This window comes from Malaya genurostris, chromosome 3 (assembly GCF_030247185.1).
Source record: "Malaya genurostris strain Urasoe2022 chromosome 3, Malgen_1.1, whole genome shotgun sequence".
In the NCBI taxonomy this organism is placed as follows: Eukaryota; Metazoa; Arthropoda; class Insecta; order Diptera; family Culicidae; genus Malaya; species Malaya genurostris.
Window position 1 is genome coordinate 200,791,207 of NC_080572.1, and position 18,199 is coordinate 200,809,405.

The following is an 18,199-nucleotide window of genomic DNA, read 5'->3' on the forward strand; positions in this document are numbered from 1 at the left end:
CGGAAGTCGGATCAACAAGAAATTCAGGAATTTTCTATGTGATTATGAGACCTTTCATTTGAATCTAATTTTGTGAAAATCGCTACAGTCATCTCCGAAAAAAGACTTTTCATTTGAATCTAAGTTTGTTAAAATCGGTCAGGACATCTCTTAGAAAAGTTAGTTAAGATGGCATTTTCATACAATCCAATTTTAAACAAATGCGACAGAGTTTAGCTAGAATTGCAAAATAGTTAACCCTTAAATGTGCTTCGTGTTAAGTATTTTTAGACTGTGAATTGTTGAGATTACTACTCGCAACGTATGAAAGATTCTTCGGGAGTTATGGCTCCTATTCTGCTGTAAGCTTGCAGAAATGTGTTCTAAACTGAATTGTTTTTTCTCTATATTCTGATCGGTCATTTGGCATCTTTCAATCGAATTTCACCTGAAGCGGAAATATGCTTGTGAAATCAGTGTGGGACTACCAAGTTTGACATAACGATGTTTGGCATAATATTGAAGCTTTATGACACAAAACCATCCCAAATAGCATGCTAACATGCAAAACCTTCGTACTCACCAGATGGTATGTTAGTAATTCCGTAGCAAGCTTGATGCACACAAATATTGCAATTATCACAGAACACCATCTCATTCGCTTCCTCGGAGTCAGGCGACCGACACACATCGCAAATCACATTCTCGTCATACTCAATGCCAAGACCTTCTTCGCTCTTCATGATTGCCTGGATTTTATCCCAACATCGAACCTGTGGATTGTGTCCAAAAGTTTGAGAATTAGTAACACAAAGTCTACGCGTAAACCCTGAAACATACTTCTAGTTCTTCTACAACCCTCTCGAACTGCTCGTCGGTCACTGGCACCAGTCCGGCTAGATTCCGTTCTCCATTGAATACCTTCAACCACGCCTCGTCACATCGATCGAGATCGTAGTAACAGACTTGTTCGGAAATGGCCGGAGTATTCGATAGGTAGTGTTGATCATGCGAAAACGACTCATCTTTTGTTATCCGAATATATTTGTTTTTCGGGCTGGAATCATAGAAAAAAGCAATTACACTTTTGAGCACGCCAAATATAAAGGGGATACTAACAGCTTAAAATCCTGTCGCTTCTTGTAGTGATTCTCCTGTAAAATCGAGACAGATGGTTCCGGTAAGGAGTCGGGATTTACTGGAACCTGCACGCCACGCTCCCAATCTTGCTTCCACTGGTCATTAATGACCCAATATTCATCGGCTGCGAGAGGTTCTGAATCGGGTAGCTTCATGGCACTGATCAGATCCTTTCTGTGATTGGAGAGAAATTTTTTACAATTATAATGATGAATTTTATAAGCAAACATGTGTTTGATCTTAAAAGCTTCAGCCGGAAACTGTTTTTGAAAGTAGATTGATTATACCAATCAGATCGAAACATTACCTAAACAATTCAGCCGGTGCTTCCGGTGCAGTACGGTTATAGATGCTGGACATCTTAAGGTCGATGACCGCCCGTGGTTGCCAGTTCTTGGTTGGCGTCGTCGGACCACCGGTGTTGGACGTAAGCGAGTTGTCGTCTTCCATCGACGATACCGCTGGGCGGCCTTTGCGTTTCTTAATCGGCGGTGGTCCATCATTATCGGCACGGTTCGATCGCTTCTGTCCTTTCTGTGACATACTTTACTTTGCCCGACTGATCGCCGTTGCCGTCGTATACCACTCTGTTCAGAGCGGATACCGGACAGTCAGTGTCCGATGTATAGATTCTTCGAAATTTGGGTTTACTAAGTTTTAGTGACGCACTCTAAAAGCTAACTAAGCCGATTGCGTCCAGTAATCCTTGCTAATGATTGCTGATTTATGTTACAGTGGTTTGATGTACGTTAATGTAAACTTTGTTTATGATTAATGTGTTGCTTGATATTGGTTATTACGTTAGGGTAAGTATTAAATATGATAACCTGAAAAAAAGGAAAAATAAATAATTAATATTGCTACTATAAATTCGTTGCTGACGATTTTATTGCTACTGAGGAACGATATTATATTACACGAATTATATTACTATCGACAAGAAACGTAAAAAAAATCATTATTAGTTTTTGATTAACATAAAATCAGGTTGAACAACTGCTTTTACTCTTCTTGAAATTATGGTAGGAAGTACGGGAAGAACCCCATACTTTATTGTAGATATCATTAAAAGAGACTGCAGTGGTCAATCATTGCACAATAATGGAATCTATCAACAGAAGTTCGTTGACAAAACTGTATATCTTTGGTGATAATAGAAGATTTGGTTTGGTAAGGAATCATTTTTTTTTGTTTTTGTACTACACCACACCGGTGTGAAACCGGCAATATTCGCTCGAATTTGTGTTTAATAAAAATATTTTTTCCCCATAACACAAGTATAGGTGTAATATTCGTAATATAATATTTAATATTCGTGTAAAACAGAAACAAGGTAAATTTTGTTATCCCTTTGTTTTAAGTAGGTTCAATAAAAGATAGAAAGTTTCTAGGAGATTCAAAATATAAATATAAATAAATATGAAAATAAATATTTAGAAAAGCATGTTTTGTATGACTATGAATTGATAGTAGAATTAAGAAATTTTAATATTATGTAATTGTATTATGTATTGCCTAATGAAATAAGCGTTCTTATGTAAAATACACTGTTCTAATCCACATAGTGGTGTGATGATATCTTTCTCGGTATCGTTAAGATGAAAAATTAATTTAAGTTCCATATTAAAATGTTTGACCACTACTTCCGATATTTCCGAAACTGAAACTCGGAATGAGTACAGCCGATGTAAGTTTCTGTGGCCTTCATCTAACCTGCATACTGCAATAGTCTTGAAGATTTTCCGTTAATTGCATTAATTGTTAGAATTTTTAACACTCATCGCCCTGTGATATCTGAACCGGCAGTCGGTTTCATTCGAATCCGAATTTTCAAAAGATTACTCTGCCATCTCTCAAATATCAAAGTGAAATCCACCCAAATCCATCCACTTTTTGATCACGATTTCCGACACTTCCAGAAACGAAAACCGATGAATGGTATTAACGAAGTGAGTTTATTTGACTAAAATAAAAATATCTGCAAATTTGGAAAATATTGACGATGTCGCTTCTTTTAACATAACTCCATATTTAAAAAAAACAGTTTAAATCCACCTAGTGGTGTGGTGATGCCTTTCTCATATAACTCATGTTTTCATAAATAGTACTAAGGAATTCTTCAAAAAGTTTCTCTTTCAATAGAAATGAAAAAGTTAGTTTGGGCATTTCAATTTATAAACAGTTTTGAGCCAAACAAAAATCTAAAGCCGTCTCCGAGAAAATGATTTCGAGTTCCATTTTTGAGTTTTTGACCTCTATTTCCGGAAACTGTGAACCGGTTCAGCTGAACTTTACCTTGTAGTTTCCGGAAGCGAAAACCCGATCAGGATAAAATGATGTTTCTGACAAATTAGAGTGATTCTTGCTTTTGGGTACACGATCACCTTTTCCGGTAATTCCGGAACCGGGAAGAAAGATCCGATATAACCAATATCAATGTATTTGGTCATCAACTAATAAGTCCTGTCCAATTGAAAAAATTATACGGCTAGTTGAAAATATTTGGTACGATTTTTCTGTGTCATGTATGAACACACGCTCTGGAAAATGAATTTATGATATTCATCTCATTTATTCAACATATGAGATTTGTTCAGTTCATTAACTCAAAAGATATTCGGAAAATGTTTGCGCTCTTCGTTAGGTACCGTGGAACAAGCCTCACAGACACAACTCCCATAAGGATTCTGTCAAAAGCTCGTTAAATGAAAGTCTGCCGAAATAATAGCAAAGGCTACAACTCAGTAAAGGTTTTTCTATAAGTTCATTTAAGACCAGTCCTAATCTCAAAAAAGGACAACGTTGATATCGTGAAATGATCAATGATCTGGCATCAAATAACGCAGCTAGTTTTCTGTAGCGTCGTAATGAAAGAGGAATCTTTATTTATTTTTTTCTACGCCAATTCTCAGAGAAGCATCGTAGCTATTACGGCTCAAACTTTGGCGGTATTGGCGGTGAATAACTGAAAATTAACTTCCCTACGCTCGTAGCGTGACCAACACAGGAAATTTCCAAAGAGTCAATACATTGTAGACTCTTTTGGAAAATAATTTGTATGGTATCTAGAGTATACTTTTGTGCAATTGAACAATCATTTAGTTTCAAGATGCAGTACAGTTAAAAATTTCAATTTTAACAAAATGTTTACATTGTAAATTTCGGCGAAATGTGTTACGAACAACGTTTTTCGGATGATAGAAGACGAACACTAGAAAAGACCCTGTTTATATGACAGTTTTGTCATTGTTTACTTTCACTTTCGATTATTACAGTCCCATCGGCCATCCCTCTCTCTAACACTTTACATAGAACAATGAATAAAAATCATCAACTTTCGATCTGCACCGAAGAATGTGTATAAAAATACAGGAATATGCCGTAATAATTGAAAGAGAAAGTAAACAAAGAAAAACTGTCATTTTCTCTTGGGACCTTTTCCTAATGTTTATCGAGAATAAAACTATTAAATCTCGATGAATTTCGAGATTAGGTACTAAGTGCAAATAACCGATTCTTTTTGTTTACTTTCTCTTTCAAATATTAAAGTACACTTAACAATCATTCTTTTTTTTTGTAGAGAATAATAACTTAAACTATATATTCCATAATAATCGAAAAAGAAAGTACACAAGGAAAGGCTGTAATTTGCTTTTGGGACCTAATCTAATGATCATCTAGATATAAGAAAATTTATTGTTGGGTGTAAGGGCCTAATAATAATGATGTTATTTCCATCACAAGGTATGTATTAGGGTAGTGGTAGATAACTATTGTTACCATTACCCTAGTATGTAATCAAGTTTTTTTTATTGCTGAATCAAATATTACATTGAACCCATTCTGGTATTTTTGCTTTTATAAAAAAATTTCATAAGATCATATAAACGAATGAGAGATTCTCTTTGTTTATTTTTTATTCTGTTACTAACTCCTCAATATTCACGTTTACTTATAAAATATTCCTGTAGAATGAAAGGAAATGTACCAGTATCAGATATGTAAAGAAGAATTGCCTAATAACGCAGATATAGTCGAAAGAGAAAGTATATAAAGAGAATTTTTTAAATGTTTTTAGGCCCTTTTGAAATGTTTACGTCGAAATAAGCAAAGCCACGACGAAACGGCCATAACTGCAAGTGACAAGTTTCTCTTTGTTTACTTTTTTCATCCACGAATAATTAGATTACCTCCTTGTTTCAAACATAACACTTTGCAGAAATTTTTGCGATTAATACAGGAAACTATACCGAAATTTCCATAATGGCCAAGTTTACCACGAAATGGAAAAAGTAAACAAAGAGTTGCAGTTAGGCCCACTCGAAATAAACAATAGACATCACTTCAACATTATTGATGCATCTAGCATGATTCTAGTTTGAAGCGCAGATTGTACATTCATATGCTGAACTTCACATTCTGTTTCAACAGATTTCGTAGCCGATTCACGAGTGTACGGGACAGTTATATAGCCACTATCACGATCCTACCGACACTAAGAATTCTTTCAAGTTGAGGCTCAAGCACACTGGGCGGTGAAATAAAAGCCTCATACTCTACTCTCAACCTCCTATCACCCCACACGTATTACAGTGATCATCAAAATAAACGAAAAATGCGATGGGATTTTCTCGCTAATTGTGAATTGATTCTTGATTAACGTCTGCTACAATTAAGAGAATGGTGACGTCCTTCTCGCACCGTTCTTTTATCTTCGATAAAGCGGTTAATTATGTATCGTCCGTGCGAGTAGTTTCAAATCAACAAACGATTTACATGTTTATCTATTTGGAGGACTCATAATCAAACTGTTAACTGTTTTTGATAGATTATATTTAGAGGCACTAGAAAATGTCCCTGCATTTTTTTTTGTATTACATTTTTAGTTTGTTTACATATGCGCATCAGGTCTTTTCGTTGATTCATAACTGACACAAGCACTGCACTGTACGATGCAGTGGATGTCACTTTTTAGCACACACGGAGATTCATTTTTCAGCACTTTGTTACTGTCCATCGTGGCAGCTTATCACATCATTAATCAATAAATCCAAGAAAATACATCCTTGAGTTCCATTTTGCGCGGCCGCACACATTAGTGCAAATAAACAAATCACAATTAAACATGACGACACAACGCCTCACACTTCGGTGCCATGTTTGTGCAGAAGGCTGCACACAACTACCTGCAGACAACACTACACCAATATATCCAAACTTTTATTTGTATTGCTATTTGTTTTAAAGAAAAACTGTACTGATGCACTATGGTCTACCAATATTCTCACATATGCAGATTTCTCTATCACTTTTTCGTCCATCTCGTTTTATCACTTAACTCGACAGCTCCAACTATCGTTACTTCCAACCTTGCGCGAGCATGGGAACTCTATTGAGAGAAGAGAGAAAACGATCTCGGAATGGAAAAAAAAATCATCATTACACTACACCTCCTTCATTGTCACTAAAGTTTTCTACTCTTTCTGTATCATTTTTATCATCCTCAATGTCTTACCCTTTTTCTCGAACATCATTTACGTTAACCAATAGCAGCAATAAAAGCAGCCGAACTGATCAATAGCTCCATCCTCAAAACCAACCAACACCTACAATGCGCTGTGTTTGATATACGTTCGAAATACGTGCGTGACAAATAATGTCTCACTTGCTTATGTGTGTTTTGCACATTGGATGCTGTAACTGCTATTTTTTTCAATGAACTATACACGAAGACATAATATTCCGATTCATCGTCATTGAATTATCGAAGGGATGCTGACGATCGCTTATTTTACCTCGTCAGATCGAACATGAATGAATGAAGGGAATCGAGAGTGTGAGCGAGATAGAACGATCAGTCGTGATCAGGTAGCAACCAAACGTCAAAACAATAAAGCCATCGTCATAAATTCCTGTGAAACAGCATACAGGCAACATCAGATCAAAAGAGAAATCTATCACGAATACTTACGTTTTCGTCTGTTCGTGAATCACTCGAATTACAATTATCCGCAGAAATAATAACTGCTATCGCAGCCCGTCGCGGTATCATGCGTAACGTATATGCAAATCCTTATGTTTCTAGAAAATAGAAGTTAGGAGACGACATTGATTTGATTAGATTCAGTTCCATACAATTTTTGATGGATGACTTCGAACAGCTGAAGTAAATAAAATACATACTACGCCATTGTACGTCATCATTAGATGTTTATATACACGATATGTAACTTTTAGAATTTCATGAATAATATCATTCAAAAAAAGAACAAACAATTCATGTACAATGAAATAATACAAGAACGAATAACTTAAATTAAAGTATGCTTATTATTCAATGAATAGAGAAACATAAGCCATTAACCAGAAATTAGCTCTCTACACACCAAAATTCAATTCCGTTATTCGGTAATTTTTTTGACGATAATCAATAATTTTCGGTAATCAATAGAAATGACCGATATTTCGGTAGATGAACGTCATTTTACAAAAATTATGCAAATTTTTACCGGACGATCAGTTTTCATTACAGAGTTCTGTGAATAGATATACAATTCATACGGTAAATCCGAATAGTCGCCGAATGCGGTAAAACCCATACCGTCCGTATGGTAAAATAATTCTCTAATAACCGAACTTCTGTAAATACTGATTGTCGTGAAAACTAACTGTCAAACAGTTGATCAAATTTTTTAGTAAGTGTCTTTTTATTAATCAAACGAAAAAATCTTGTAGAGTTAATTGAATGGATTGAGGTACAGGTGCTAAAGTTTTTAAAATATTAGAACCACTAAAACGTTTTGTTTCCTTATAGGCAGAAAATAATTTTGTATCACTTGCCCACTTGCTGCCTACACAAATCGTTCAAGGGTAATTTCTGGTGGACTCGACGGATTGTGCAGTGTTTTGGAATGTGCTCATAATTCCGGTCAACCGGAACATCTGACCCTTTTTCGTGGAATAAAACCATAGCAGGTTGGAATTTTCTTCATTCGTTTTTGTGAATATGTGTAGTTTTCTAAAATCCGAAAATAAAAGAATTTTAACCAAAGGAAAATAAAAAAATACCGAACAACCAGTTAGATCCATTTGGTTTACAGTTTACGGTAGTTGTTTGACAGTTCAGCAATTACCGAACGATCGGTAATCAATTCAATTACCGAACTGATTACCGAACGTTCAGCTGTTGAAAATTCGTTAAAAAATTACCGAATTCTGCGAAATTTTCCTACGATGTATCAGTTTTTGGCTAAACATAGCAAGGAAATTTATCATTCCAAATTAACAGAATTCATTCGATTTTTTTCTAGAGTATCATCTTTTTTTTAACACGGGAATAGCGCGGTTTCACGCTGTCTACCTGTGTTCTACCAATCCCCCTGCACATAGGATTAGAAAATATCCGGTCCCAGAGGTAAATGACCTTTTGGTTAAAACCTCTACAATCGAAACAAAAAATTAATACCAGCTTTAATATTGATACAATTACATTCTATGTTTAAATCAGGAATATTTTGCGAACATGCGAATGATCATTAGGTTTGAAACCGGTGGGAAATAAAACGGTACTCCTATTCATCTCATATATTGAAACCATTAGTTAGAGACGGATATTCTATCTCTATTCGATGCATTGGCTCGAAGGATAGAATGAAAAAGGATGTATTTGAATATAATGTATAAAAACTATTTTTTCTGTGATAGCAAAGATATTGAATCTAATTCCGAGTAATCCAGAAAATAACACGGTGACTACTAGTTGGATGACTGTATATTCTTTTTTAATTTTCCATTGTTATCATACAATTTTAAATAGAAAACAATAAATTTTTTGATATTACATTCCTTAATCGAATTCGATCCTCTGTTTCAACAGGCTTCGCAAGCATTCTTAGCCTACAGCTGTAAACCAAACAATTGATGCGATCACAAATATCAGATTGTATATATTGGAAAAAATGGGACTTTGTAATTTACAACAATTGCAATTCAACCAAACTGGACATATTTAGTAATGTGTTTTAATATAATAATCGTGCGAGCGGGCTCCAGCCTACATTAGCATGAGCAAGAAAAGCGACCGCATTAATAAAAAAATTGACGATTCTGACACAAATATCATATGCACTATGTGTAAAACTTTGTATGAACAACCTTGCGAACATTTGCAGGGGTCTCTGCGATCTCTGCTAAATTGTTTGAATGTAGAATTATCTCGGAAAGGTTTATTTATTCACATAGATTCAAAATGAGATAAAAAAAATCTTGTAAGGTGTGTTACATTTTTTTGAAGATTGAGACGAATAGTCGAGTGGGTAGCAGTAGGCCCACTACTTCCCGTTATCAACACCTAGCGAATTTAAGTTTACACTAGTTTTTGGAAATCTATGTTGTAGGGTGACGGTTCTAGTACTCATTTCGTATATAAAAACAATTAGTTAGAATGAGATTTTATTCGATAGATTGACTTTAAAGTTAAGACAAAAATAGGTGCATTCGATTCGAGATTTTGCGTCGCTGTTGCAAATGCAAATATTCGTTATATACCTAGTACTATTGAAATAATGAAAAATTTGGCTGTCATTCACTAATATTGAGTAAGTAATCGTGAAAATTAAGGTCTTATTAACAGAAAAGAAAATAAAAAAATCCCATTGGCGTATGTGACCTTATGAAATGTTTACATCGAATTGTTTAAACCACATTGAATATTTGGAAAATTTCAGAATACAAATGAATTTGTAATTGATCATTCAACTGAAATCTAAAGGACCGTGGCGACATCCTAAACTACTACCTATGTGCGGAAAGAATGCTAGTAACAAGAATGCATTTCCCTTTATGTGGAGCGTCAAAATAATGCAAACAACACCAGACTTTAGCGAACGCGAAATCCAACTTCAACGTTTGTTGTTTGTAAACAACTAGATCGAGGAATACGACAAACCAACTCATCTAAGCTCGAGGCAAACTCTATTCAAATTCGGGCAATACTTAAACGGTATGTCAAGTAGATGCTCATCTTCATGGTGAAAATGGACGTACTCCTAGAGCAGATGGACCGTCGACGTTGTCTTTCTCGGCCACCAACCAAAACCATAGCATGCATCGTACAACACAGTTGTCCCAAAGCGGTATTCGTGATACTGATGAAGCAGCAACAGCAGCAGTCGCCTACCAATGATGAATGGAATGAAGTGTACCTCAAGCTGGCAGAGAGGCACGGTGTATAGTAACGGGCCACCGTCATCGTCACCAGACCTCTACCACTACCAACGTTAATCTACAGCTATACACAACACACAACGAAGTTGCACGAATAGAGTAATATGAAACCGTGCTGCCATTGACTACAACAATTTTTATTGTGAATTGGAAAGTTGAACCATATGAAGATAAATTTTCGACAATCAAAGTTTATACACAAACCACTAAATACACTTCTTAAATCCAAGAATTTTGTGAAAATTACTGCAACTATCGTCGGTAGCACCAACCGTTATTCTTTTTAATAGAATCCATTATTCGTGAATTGAATGACTGATCATAGTAATGTTGGCAACGCTAGTACGAAACACTTCAGCCTGTGCAACGGGACGAAAGCTGCGAGCGAAGAGTGGCAGGTCGATTCAGTCGGCCAGAAGAGCAACCCAGGAGAAACTGCTGTAATGTACTTATTGTACGATGTAGGCAGAGACGTAGATAGGCAATGGAAGGTCTAAGCAGCTCATACTATGGCTCGGGGTAGGGTCCATCGCGACGACAACGTGGAGAAGTTTCCTTTCTGTTCGAAAGGACTCCGAATATAAATCCATTCTTTTCTGCTAAATTTTATTTCGCCTCTCTGCTCATTCAACTTTCACGCCTTTATCCATATTGGCGACAATAGAACGTCAATTAATCGATTCCCGCAATCATTTTGCCAGTGAATTTTTGTATTTTTTTGCTGTGAAACACCTTCGCTAGGAGCTAATCTAGTCATACACACACACACACAATTCACTCACTTTTTCCTCCAATTGTGCAATGTCCAGAAAGGAAAAATAGTAGCTTCAAATTTAACAATATTCATCATCGCTGCTGCTGCTTTTTCCTTTTTCTTATATCTTTTACCAGCTTTTTGCTGTAGCTGATGCTGAATGTACGGAGGAGCTACTGCGAAGTCTCCAAGAGTGAAAAAGTTTCTCACAAGAGTAAACAACAATTGCTGTTCGACACTGTTTTAACGGAATATTTCATCTAAAATCCACGTACGCACCAAACACTAGTTACCCGAAGGTTTAGGGAAACCTTAAACGTCCGAAAAAGCATACTATTGCCGTCCCGAATTGAATTAAATACGTTTAATTTGAGAAAATTATCGACACGGCGAGACAGCGCCGCCATTATAATTTTCCATCTTTTTCTTGGTGGTGTGCGTTCTCCTCCTCCTCGGTAGCTCTCTCGTTCTGTTACACTACATTTTTGTGTTTGCGTTGTCTTCTTCGCACGAAATTCGATGTTCGAAAAACATTTAATGAAAACGGAGGACCAATGTTTCATTGCGCTGGAAGGTACCCCGCATCAAAGAGACAGTAACGGTACGCTGTTATCAAAACCATATTGAAATAATTTCTATCGTATTTTTATGTTTACAATATCGGCAACATATTTATATGTTCATTCTTGACGGTTCGCTGCACTGTAAAAATATTTGTGTATCAGTTTTGAAATGACAGCGTAGAAAAATAGATGTTTTCCATTCATTTGACTTCTTCAATCAATGTTTCTACTCAGTCATTGCAAAACTGAAATTGGTTATGGCAACTTTACGTGAAACCAACTGAAATTAATTTTGTATTTATTTATTGCAACGGAATTTCTATGCTGTATTGCAAACAATTTTCCATTTGATTAAAAATTCCGAATATTTATTCAAATACCAATAATACGTTTGATTTGAATTAATTCAAACGTAGAGATTCGTTAAAATAATATTTTGATATTACAGTATAAGCAACCCGTAAAAAATAAACCATTGATTTTACAGCATAAACAATTGATTCACAATTAGATCTGTGGGTTACAATACATTTTATTGTATCTTGACGAGATTTTTTTCATTTCCAACGATTCAATATATTGTTTCTTCGATTCTACAATTGAATTTATTGTACACATGGTGTTTCAAACAATATGCAAACTGTACATTTGATGGTTTTCCAAGAAAACATGTATGGGAAAATTTTATGATTTGAATTGTTACGATACTTAACAACCTATACATTCTATTGTAAAAAGCATATTCACAATTAATTGAATAGTGTGTAACAATACTTTAAAATATTTTTCAATGGTCAAAGCAAAATTGTGGCAGGTGTTGTAACAGCAAATCGTATTGTTTTTCTACAATAATTTTTATTCGGGAATCGCTTTAAGGCCGTGTAATTTTTTTAGTTTACTTTTATATATTTTGAAATTAAGTTGAGGATTCATAAAACACTCTCCATCTCCAACTCTAATTTTTGTGTCCATTGCTTCATACAATAATAAAGAAAAATCATTTTTGCGATCAGCTACTGATGATGCAAAATTTATTTAAATAATTTATTTATTTATTTATTCCATTTATTCATCTGACAATATAATAAGTCTTAATGAATATATCAGTCAAGTTATAAAATATTCGATCGTAACACTTTCTGAATAAACTTATGTGTAGGTTCATTAAAATCGAAAAGATTTTCAACAGTGGAAAATGTTCTTATACATGTAGTTATCGGTTCATGGAATCCGAACGTCGATCGATGATATCTCGGTTGAAGTAGACTAGTAGAACGCAGCAATCGTTGCGTGGCACGGAAATCAAGTAGAGACAAAAGTTGCGATGAGTCGATATCGCCATTGATTAGTTTTGCCACAAACACAGCTTGTTGAATTTTCCTGCGCCGTTCCAATGAATCAAGACCTATCAGACGACAGCGATCGGGATACGGTGGAAGGTCAAGCGGGGTTTTATGGGGGCGGCAACCCTATCATTAGGACATTTTTTTTTGTTTTAAAAAAAGTCATCTTTTCGGAAATGGAAGGCAACATTTTTTTGCTCACTAAACCAACGTTGGAGGCGGCAAATCTTATTTTGCCCCGGGCGCCAAAATAGATAGGTGTCAAAGTCGTGCGCGTCAAAATAGTAGCACTGCGCACCCATATAATTGACGTTATATGTTCGATTTGATGCCGCGCGATGGCGTAGCTGAACTGAAGACTGATTTCTCTCTAAGCTGATAGGGTCTGCTTTTATAACAACAGCTTCAATGAAATATTTAAATTATAACAGAACAACAACTGACAACCTCAGTAGTGTTTTACTAATATTTTGTCTTTAGTTATAGAAAGATAAAAGAATTTCATGAAAACTATCTTTCGAATGGAGCCTCCGAAACCCGTAATGTTATACACTGAAGTCTTTTTTTAAGCGAATTTACGTACCGCATAAAAAAAACGCATAACTCTGAAACTTCGCAAAAAAAATCCGCAGAAGGAAAACCGCATAACTCAGAAAATTCGCATAACTCTGAAACTTCGCGTAAAAAACCGCATAACTCTGAAAATTCGCATAAAAAAGTCGCGTAAAAAACCGCATAAAAAAGACCTCAGTGTATATCTATTGAGTTCGGAAAATGTCCACGTGCGATGGTACGATTCATGGTATCGATATACATTTGGATTAAAAATTCCGCGCGCTTCACATCGAGCAAATCTGCCAATACTGTCATCAATAAAAGGATACCGTCAGTTTTTTAAATCTATGTTCGAATCAAAAATCAGTCCGAGCAAAAAAAGTCCCGAAAATTTTCAACGCTCTGTAGGACACTTTGTTTTTCCTAGCAATTTGAAGATTTTTAAGGACTCATCGTCAGTCTATGATTGCTTTCAGAAATATGTAGAAAACTGTGGCATTTCTTTAAACTGTGCAGCATATTCAGAATCTGTGATACTCAAATTAATCTGTGAATCTGTCATCTCTGAAGACAGCATTTTGCCATGAGCATAAGCCACGAGGATCTGTTATGTAATACGTTTTTAAATAATGGCTGTTTTCTTAGGATTATAAGTAGAACCTTGATGAACGTGTAAAGGCAGTAATGATGAAATCTCCATACAAATTTTGAATGTCATTACATATTAATCATTAAAAATGACATTACTCGTTCTCGTGTAAGGACCCCTGCTGAAGCCTCTCCTGAAGGTGTGCATACAAGTTCTCAAAAGGCCACAAGTGCACAAGGCAAAGCGCTCGAGCTAAGAACGCCACGTATTGGTTTCGGCAATGCGATATGAAAAGATAATTTGGCTCAGCAAGCGCAAGCAGCTTAGGGTAAATTTGTGCGTTATTAGAAACTGTAATATTTTGAAAAAGTCCAGTAATTTAATTTCGCGTATATAAGACTTATCACTGTTGAAGCTGTTTCGTATGCTTATGTTTAATGTGGTATAATAATTTTTTGTGTGTATATGCTTATTTCGTCTTCAACTCGTCAGTGCACAACAGTTTACGTTGAACTGTTATGCTACTCAGCAGTTCAACATAAAACTTTTAACGGGTATAAAATCTCTGTATTTTACAGAAGACATTTTTTTAATTTAATTGCACTGAAGTGCAATGTTCCGACGGACGAGTCGAAGATAAAACATAAAGTATAGAAAAACGGTTATGTACTTTACACCCAAAAAAATGGTTAACCGAAGAATGAATTTCTTTTATTTTAGAGTGTGTTCACAGATGAATATTTAGAGCATCTCTCATTTTTATGAAATATTCATAAAAATCTTGAAATTCGCAGTGCTCTTGTCAAACTACTAGCTCCGCTGAATAGACGAGTTTGTTAAGACCGCCAACCCGAGGCAAACTACAAGGTGATATGTGCAAAAAACATGAAAAAAGTGCATTTATTTTTTTCGAAGTGTCTTAGGTCTTAGGATCCCATTAGATCAGATTCAAATGAAAGTTGTTTTTATAAATGACCATGTAAAAAAACGAATTCCTTAAAACCGGAAATTAAACTCTTCATGTTTGTAGCTCTTATTAGTAGATGATCAAAAAAAACTCACTTCTGTTTTACTGGTCCCCGGTTCTGAAAGTACCGGGAAAATGGGGAAGAAACTCCAAAATGGAATTCGATTTCTCAGATTTTTTTCAAAAACTTAGATTTATGAAAGGACTTAAAGTGTGTTCAGGAGTGTTCTAGTTCTAAATGCGTAAGTCATGTCAGTTTTAAAATTTAAATCCGGAATTTATAACAAAAAACAATTTAGCAATACCGGCAGCGTTTTACTCGTGTTTCAAATATAAAAAATAGAGCGACAGCGTATACCAGTTTTAAGTTTGACAGTAAGCTGTTCGAATGAATAATACTAAAACGGCTTGCTACATATTGGCGGTTCAATGCATAGAGCGCTGATTTTACAATAATTAGCGTATGTTTGAGTCCCGATTTACAATAACTAGCGTATGTTTGAGTCCCGGCCTGTGATGATTTTTAGGTTGTGAACCATTTCGCGGTTAATTTTAATTTTTGATTGAAATCTGACACTTGAGTGGTTATTTTGTGTCGAGTAGTTAAATTCAACTAAAACTGCGGCCTATTTCAAAAAATTGGAAATCAACTAAAGATTTAATATTAGAATTTGCATTGCAAGTTTTTTTCCAGTGTAGGAAAATAACCATCGATCTGTCAAAAATAACCATGCTCTCGAGCAGGGTTATTTTTGACAACATCAAATTAACCGCTCGAGTGTCAGATTTTAACCAAAAGTTAAAATTAACCGCGAAATGGTTCACAGCCTTAGTGTCAATAGGATCGTAGTACTATGTACGCTATATTTTCAATATTTGAAACACAGATAGAACGTTGCTGGGCTGCCAGTTTATTCATATTCTAAATTTGAATATTAAAACTAGCATAAATTATGCATCTAGAACTAGAACACTTCTGAACAAGCCCTAAGATAATAACTAAAATTATTAATTTCAGGGTTGCGTTATAATAATATTGCTAACCTTTCAGAACGAGAAACGAAATTGTATAAGTTAGATATTCAAGTTATCAACAATTAGCAGCTTTATTTTTGAAGTATATCAAATAAATTGAATATTAACAAAACTCGCATTTTACAGGGCTTTAGTTAAAGCAGTGAAGAATCCAATCAACATGTTAACAATGGAATTGGCGTATGGTTGCTTTATACGTTTCCCATGTGTTTTGAAAATTTCCGAACGAAAAATTGTTCAATTACTTGGAAAATGGTATAATCATGCAAATACGGGTTAAAGAAAGATTCACGTCTTGTCATCAAACGGATGATTAAAAACGGTTCTATTTATTTGAAAATTTCGAATGCAATTTGAAATTATCCGTAGCATGAATATTTGATTTAAAAGAAAAAAACATTTGCAAACAGACGAACAAAATTAATTTCGAACATTACATAAAGTACTTCTGAGTCTATTTGTCAAGCCTTCAAGTTCTAAACTAGCCACTTTCTCAGCGCAGCAATCGCGTAATAGTTGACTGGACTGATGTTTTGCTAATTATTTTTCGTTCCAAACTGATTTTGATCGCATAGCGGCCCTTACACGATTATTGAAAGTGATCAGTAATGATGAATTCTCATTAAATCATTAAAAATGACATAAATAATTCTCTTGTACGGATCGTTTATCAGTGTGTCTAATGAATTGATATACTTTGGAATGAATGGTGATAAATTTGCGTTATAGAATGAACTGTAAAATGTTCGTTAGTCCTAGGACAACAAACAAATATATTTTATTCGACCGCAACATAAAAACCAAGAAAACGCATTTCGAACTTGCGCTTGGACAAAGCAAATTCTGAAATTTAAATTCTCTGAAGAATTCGACGTAAACGTTTCAAAGGGATCGAAAGGTAGTTGAAAGATTCTCTTTGTTTACGTTCTCTTTCGATTGTATCTGCTTTATTATACAAATATTCGGTACGTATCTGGTCCTTATTTTATTCTACACTAATATTTTGTAAGAAAACGTGAAAATTAAGAAGTTTCTGAAAGAATAGTAAGTAAACAAAAAGAAACTCTTATTGCTTTATGTGACCTTATGAAAAGTTCATGTCTAATTTGTTAACAATTATGATTTATTGAATATAACATGGATATGTTATAAACATACATGGCTTTTCAGTGTGTATCTATAAATTGTTTTAACAAAACGCATAAAAAAGCTGTAGGCAACAAATCAAGGATTGTGTCAATCGTTATTTACCTGTTTTGTTCCTCTGTTTTTATTTTATTTCGACGACTTATATTACGTCAGACTTTTAGCAGTAGTAATCCCACTAGATGACACTCATAACAATTTTTAAAGTTTTGACAACAACCTTCGCATGTCACGCCATCTCTTTACACACAGAGCATACCTAGTTTTAATTTCTTTTTGTTAAATCGCACAGATTTTATTGTTTTCAGATACATTCGCAGACATATCAAAATATTTTCTCCCGTTTGTGATTTTCATCAAATTTCCAACTAAACCAGCACATAATTTTTTGTTCTGCATTATTTTGGTGAAATAGCATGAGCCCCGATGGAACACGCAAAATTTTGCGACATTTTCACCACCCTCCAGTCATCCATGCTTGCTCCAATTTTTATTCAACCAACACCAGATTCGATAAAAAGCATTTTCGCATCAAATTTGTCTATCCAATCAATGCGAATTGTGTGTAAAAACGTTGTTTTCAACGAAAAATTCACTGTTTCACATTATAAATGCTTCTTCTTTGCAATGACGATGATCAATCTCTTCTATCGATTCGCTGCTGCTTCCTTCAAAACAATTACAATCACCTCTTTCGCATATACCAGGGCTTTCCATTTCGCAAAATGTATGTGCAAATGTTATTTTTCACACTTGAATAACAGCATCACGCACTTTGTCACTGTTTTCAATAATGCTCACGGTATTCTTCAGATTTTGTATTATTTTACACTACCATGAATAAAAAGAATTCTTTTCTCGACAGACTCCTTGGGAGTTTTTATGTGTCTAATATGAGAAAAT

General features: G+C 35.0%; 1 protein-coding gene across 7 annotated transcripts in view; it reads right to left on the reverse strand.

Moving 5' to 3' along the window:
• LOC131439250 (PHD finger protein rhinoceros) overlaps window positions 1–18,199 on the reverse strand; it is a 31,240-nt gene extending 13,041 nt beyond the window's left edge. The window contains exons 1-7 of one of the 7 annotated variants that reach the window (XM_058610037.1): window positions 17,402–18,199; window positions 7,091–7,200; window positions 6,635–7,031; window positions 1,427–1,946; window positions 1,099–1,293; window positions 820–1,036; window positions 563–752 (exon numbers count right to left, since the gene is read on the reverse strand). In XM_058610037.1, coding sequence (XP_058466020.1) covers window positions 563–752; window positions 820–1,036; window positions 1,099–1,293; window positions 1,427–1,662 — 838 coding nt within the window. In that variant the 5' untranslated portion in view covers window positions 1,663–1,946; window positions 6,635–7,031; window positions 7,091–7,200; window positions 17,402–18,199. Of the gene's footprint in view, window positions 1–562; window positions 753–819; window positions 1,037–1,098; window positions 1,294–1,426; window positions 1,947–6,634; window positions 7,032–7,090; window positions 7,201–8,479; window positions 8,499–11,126; window positions 11,533–17,401 lie in introns of those variants that run through there. The other 6 variants (XM_058610038.1, XM_058610034.1, XM_058610035.1 and 3 more) reach the window with 6 other exon arrangements.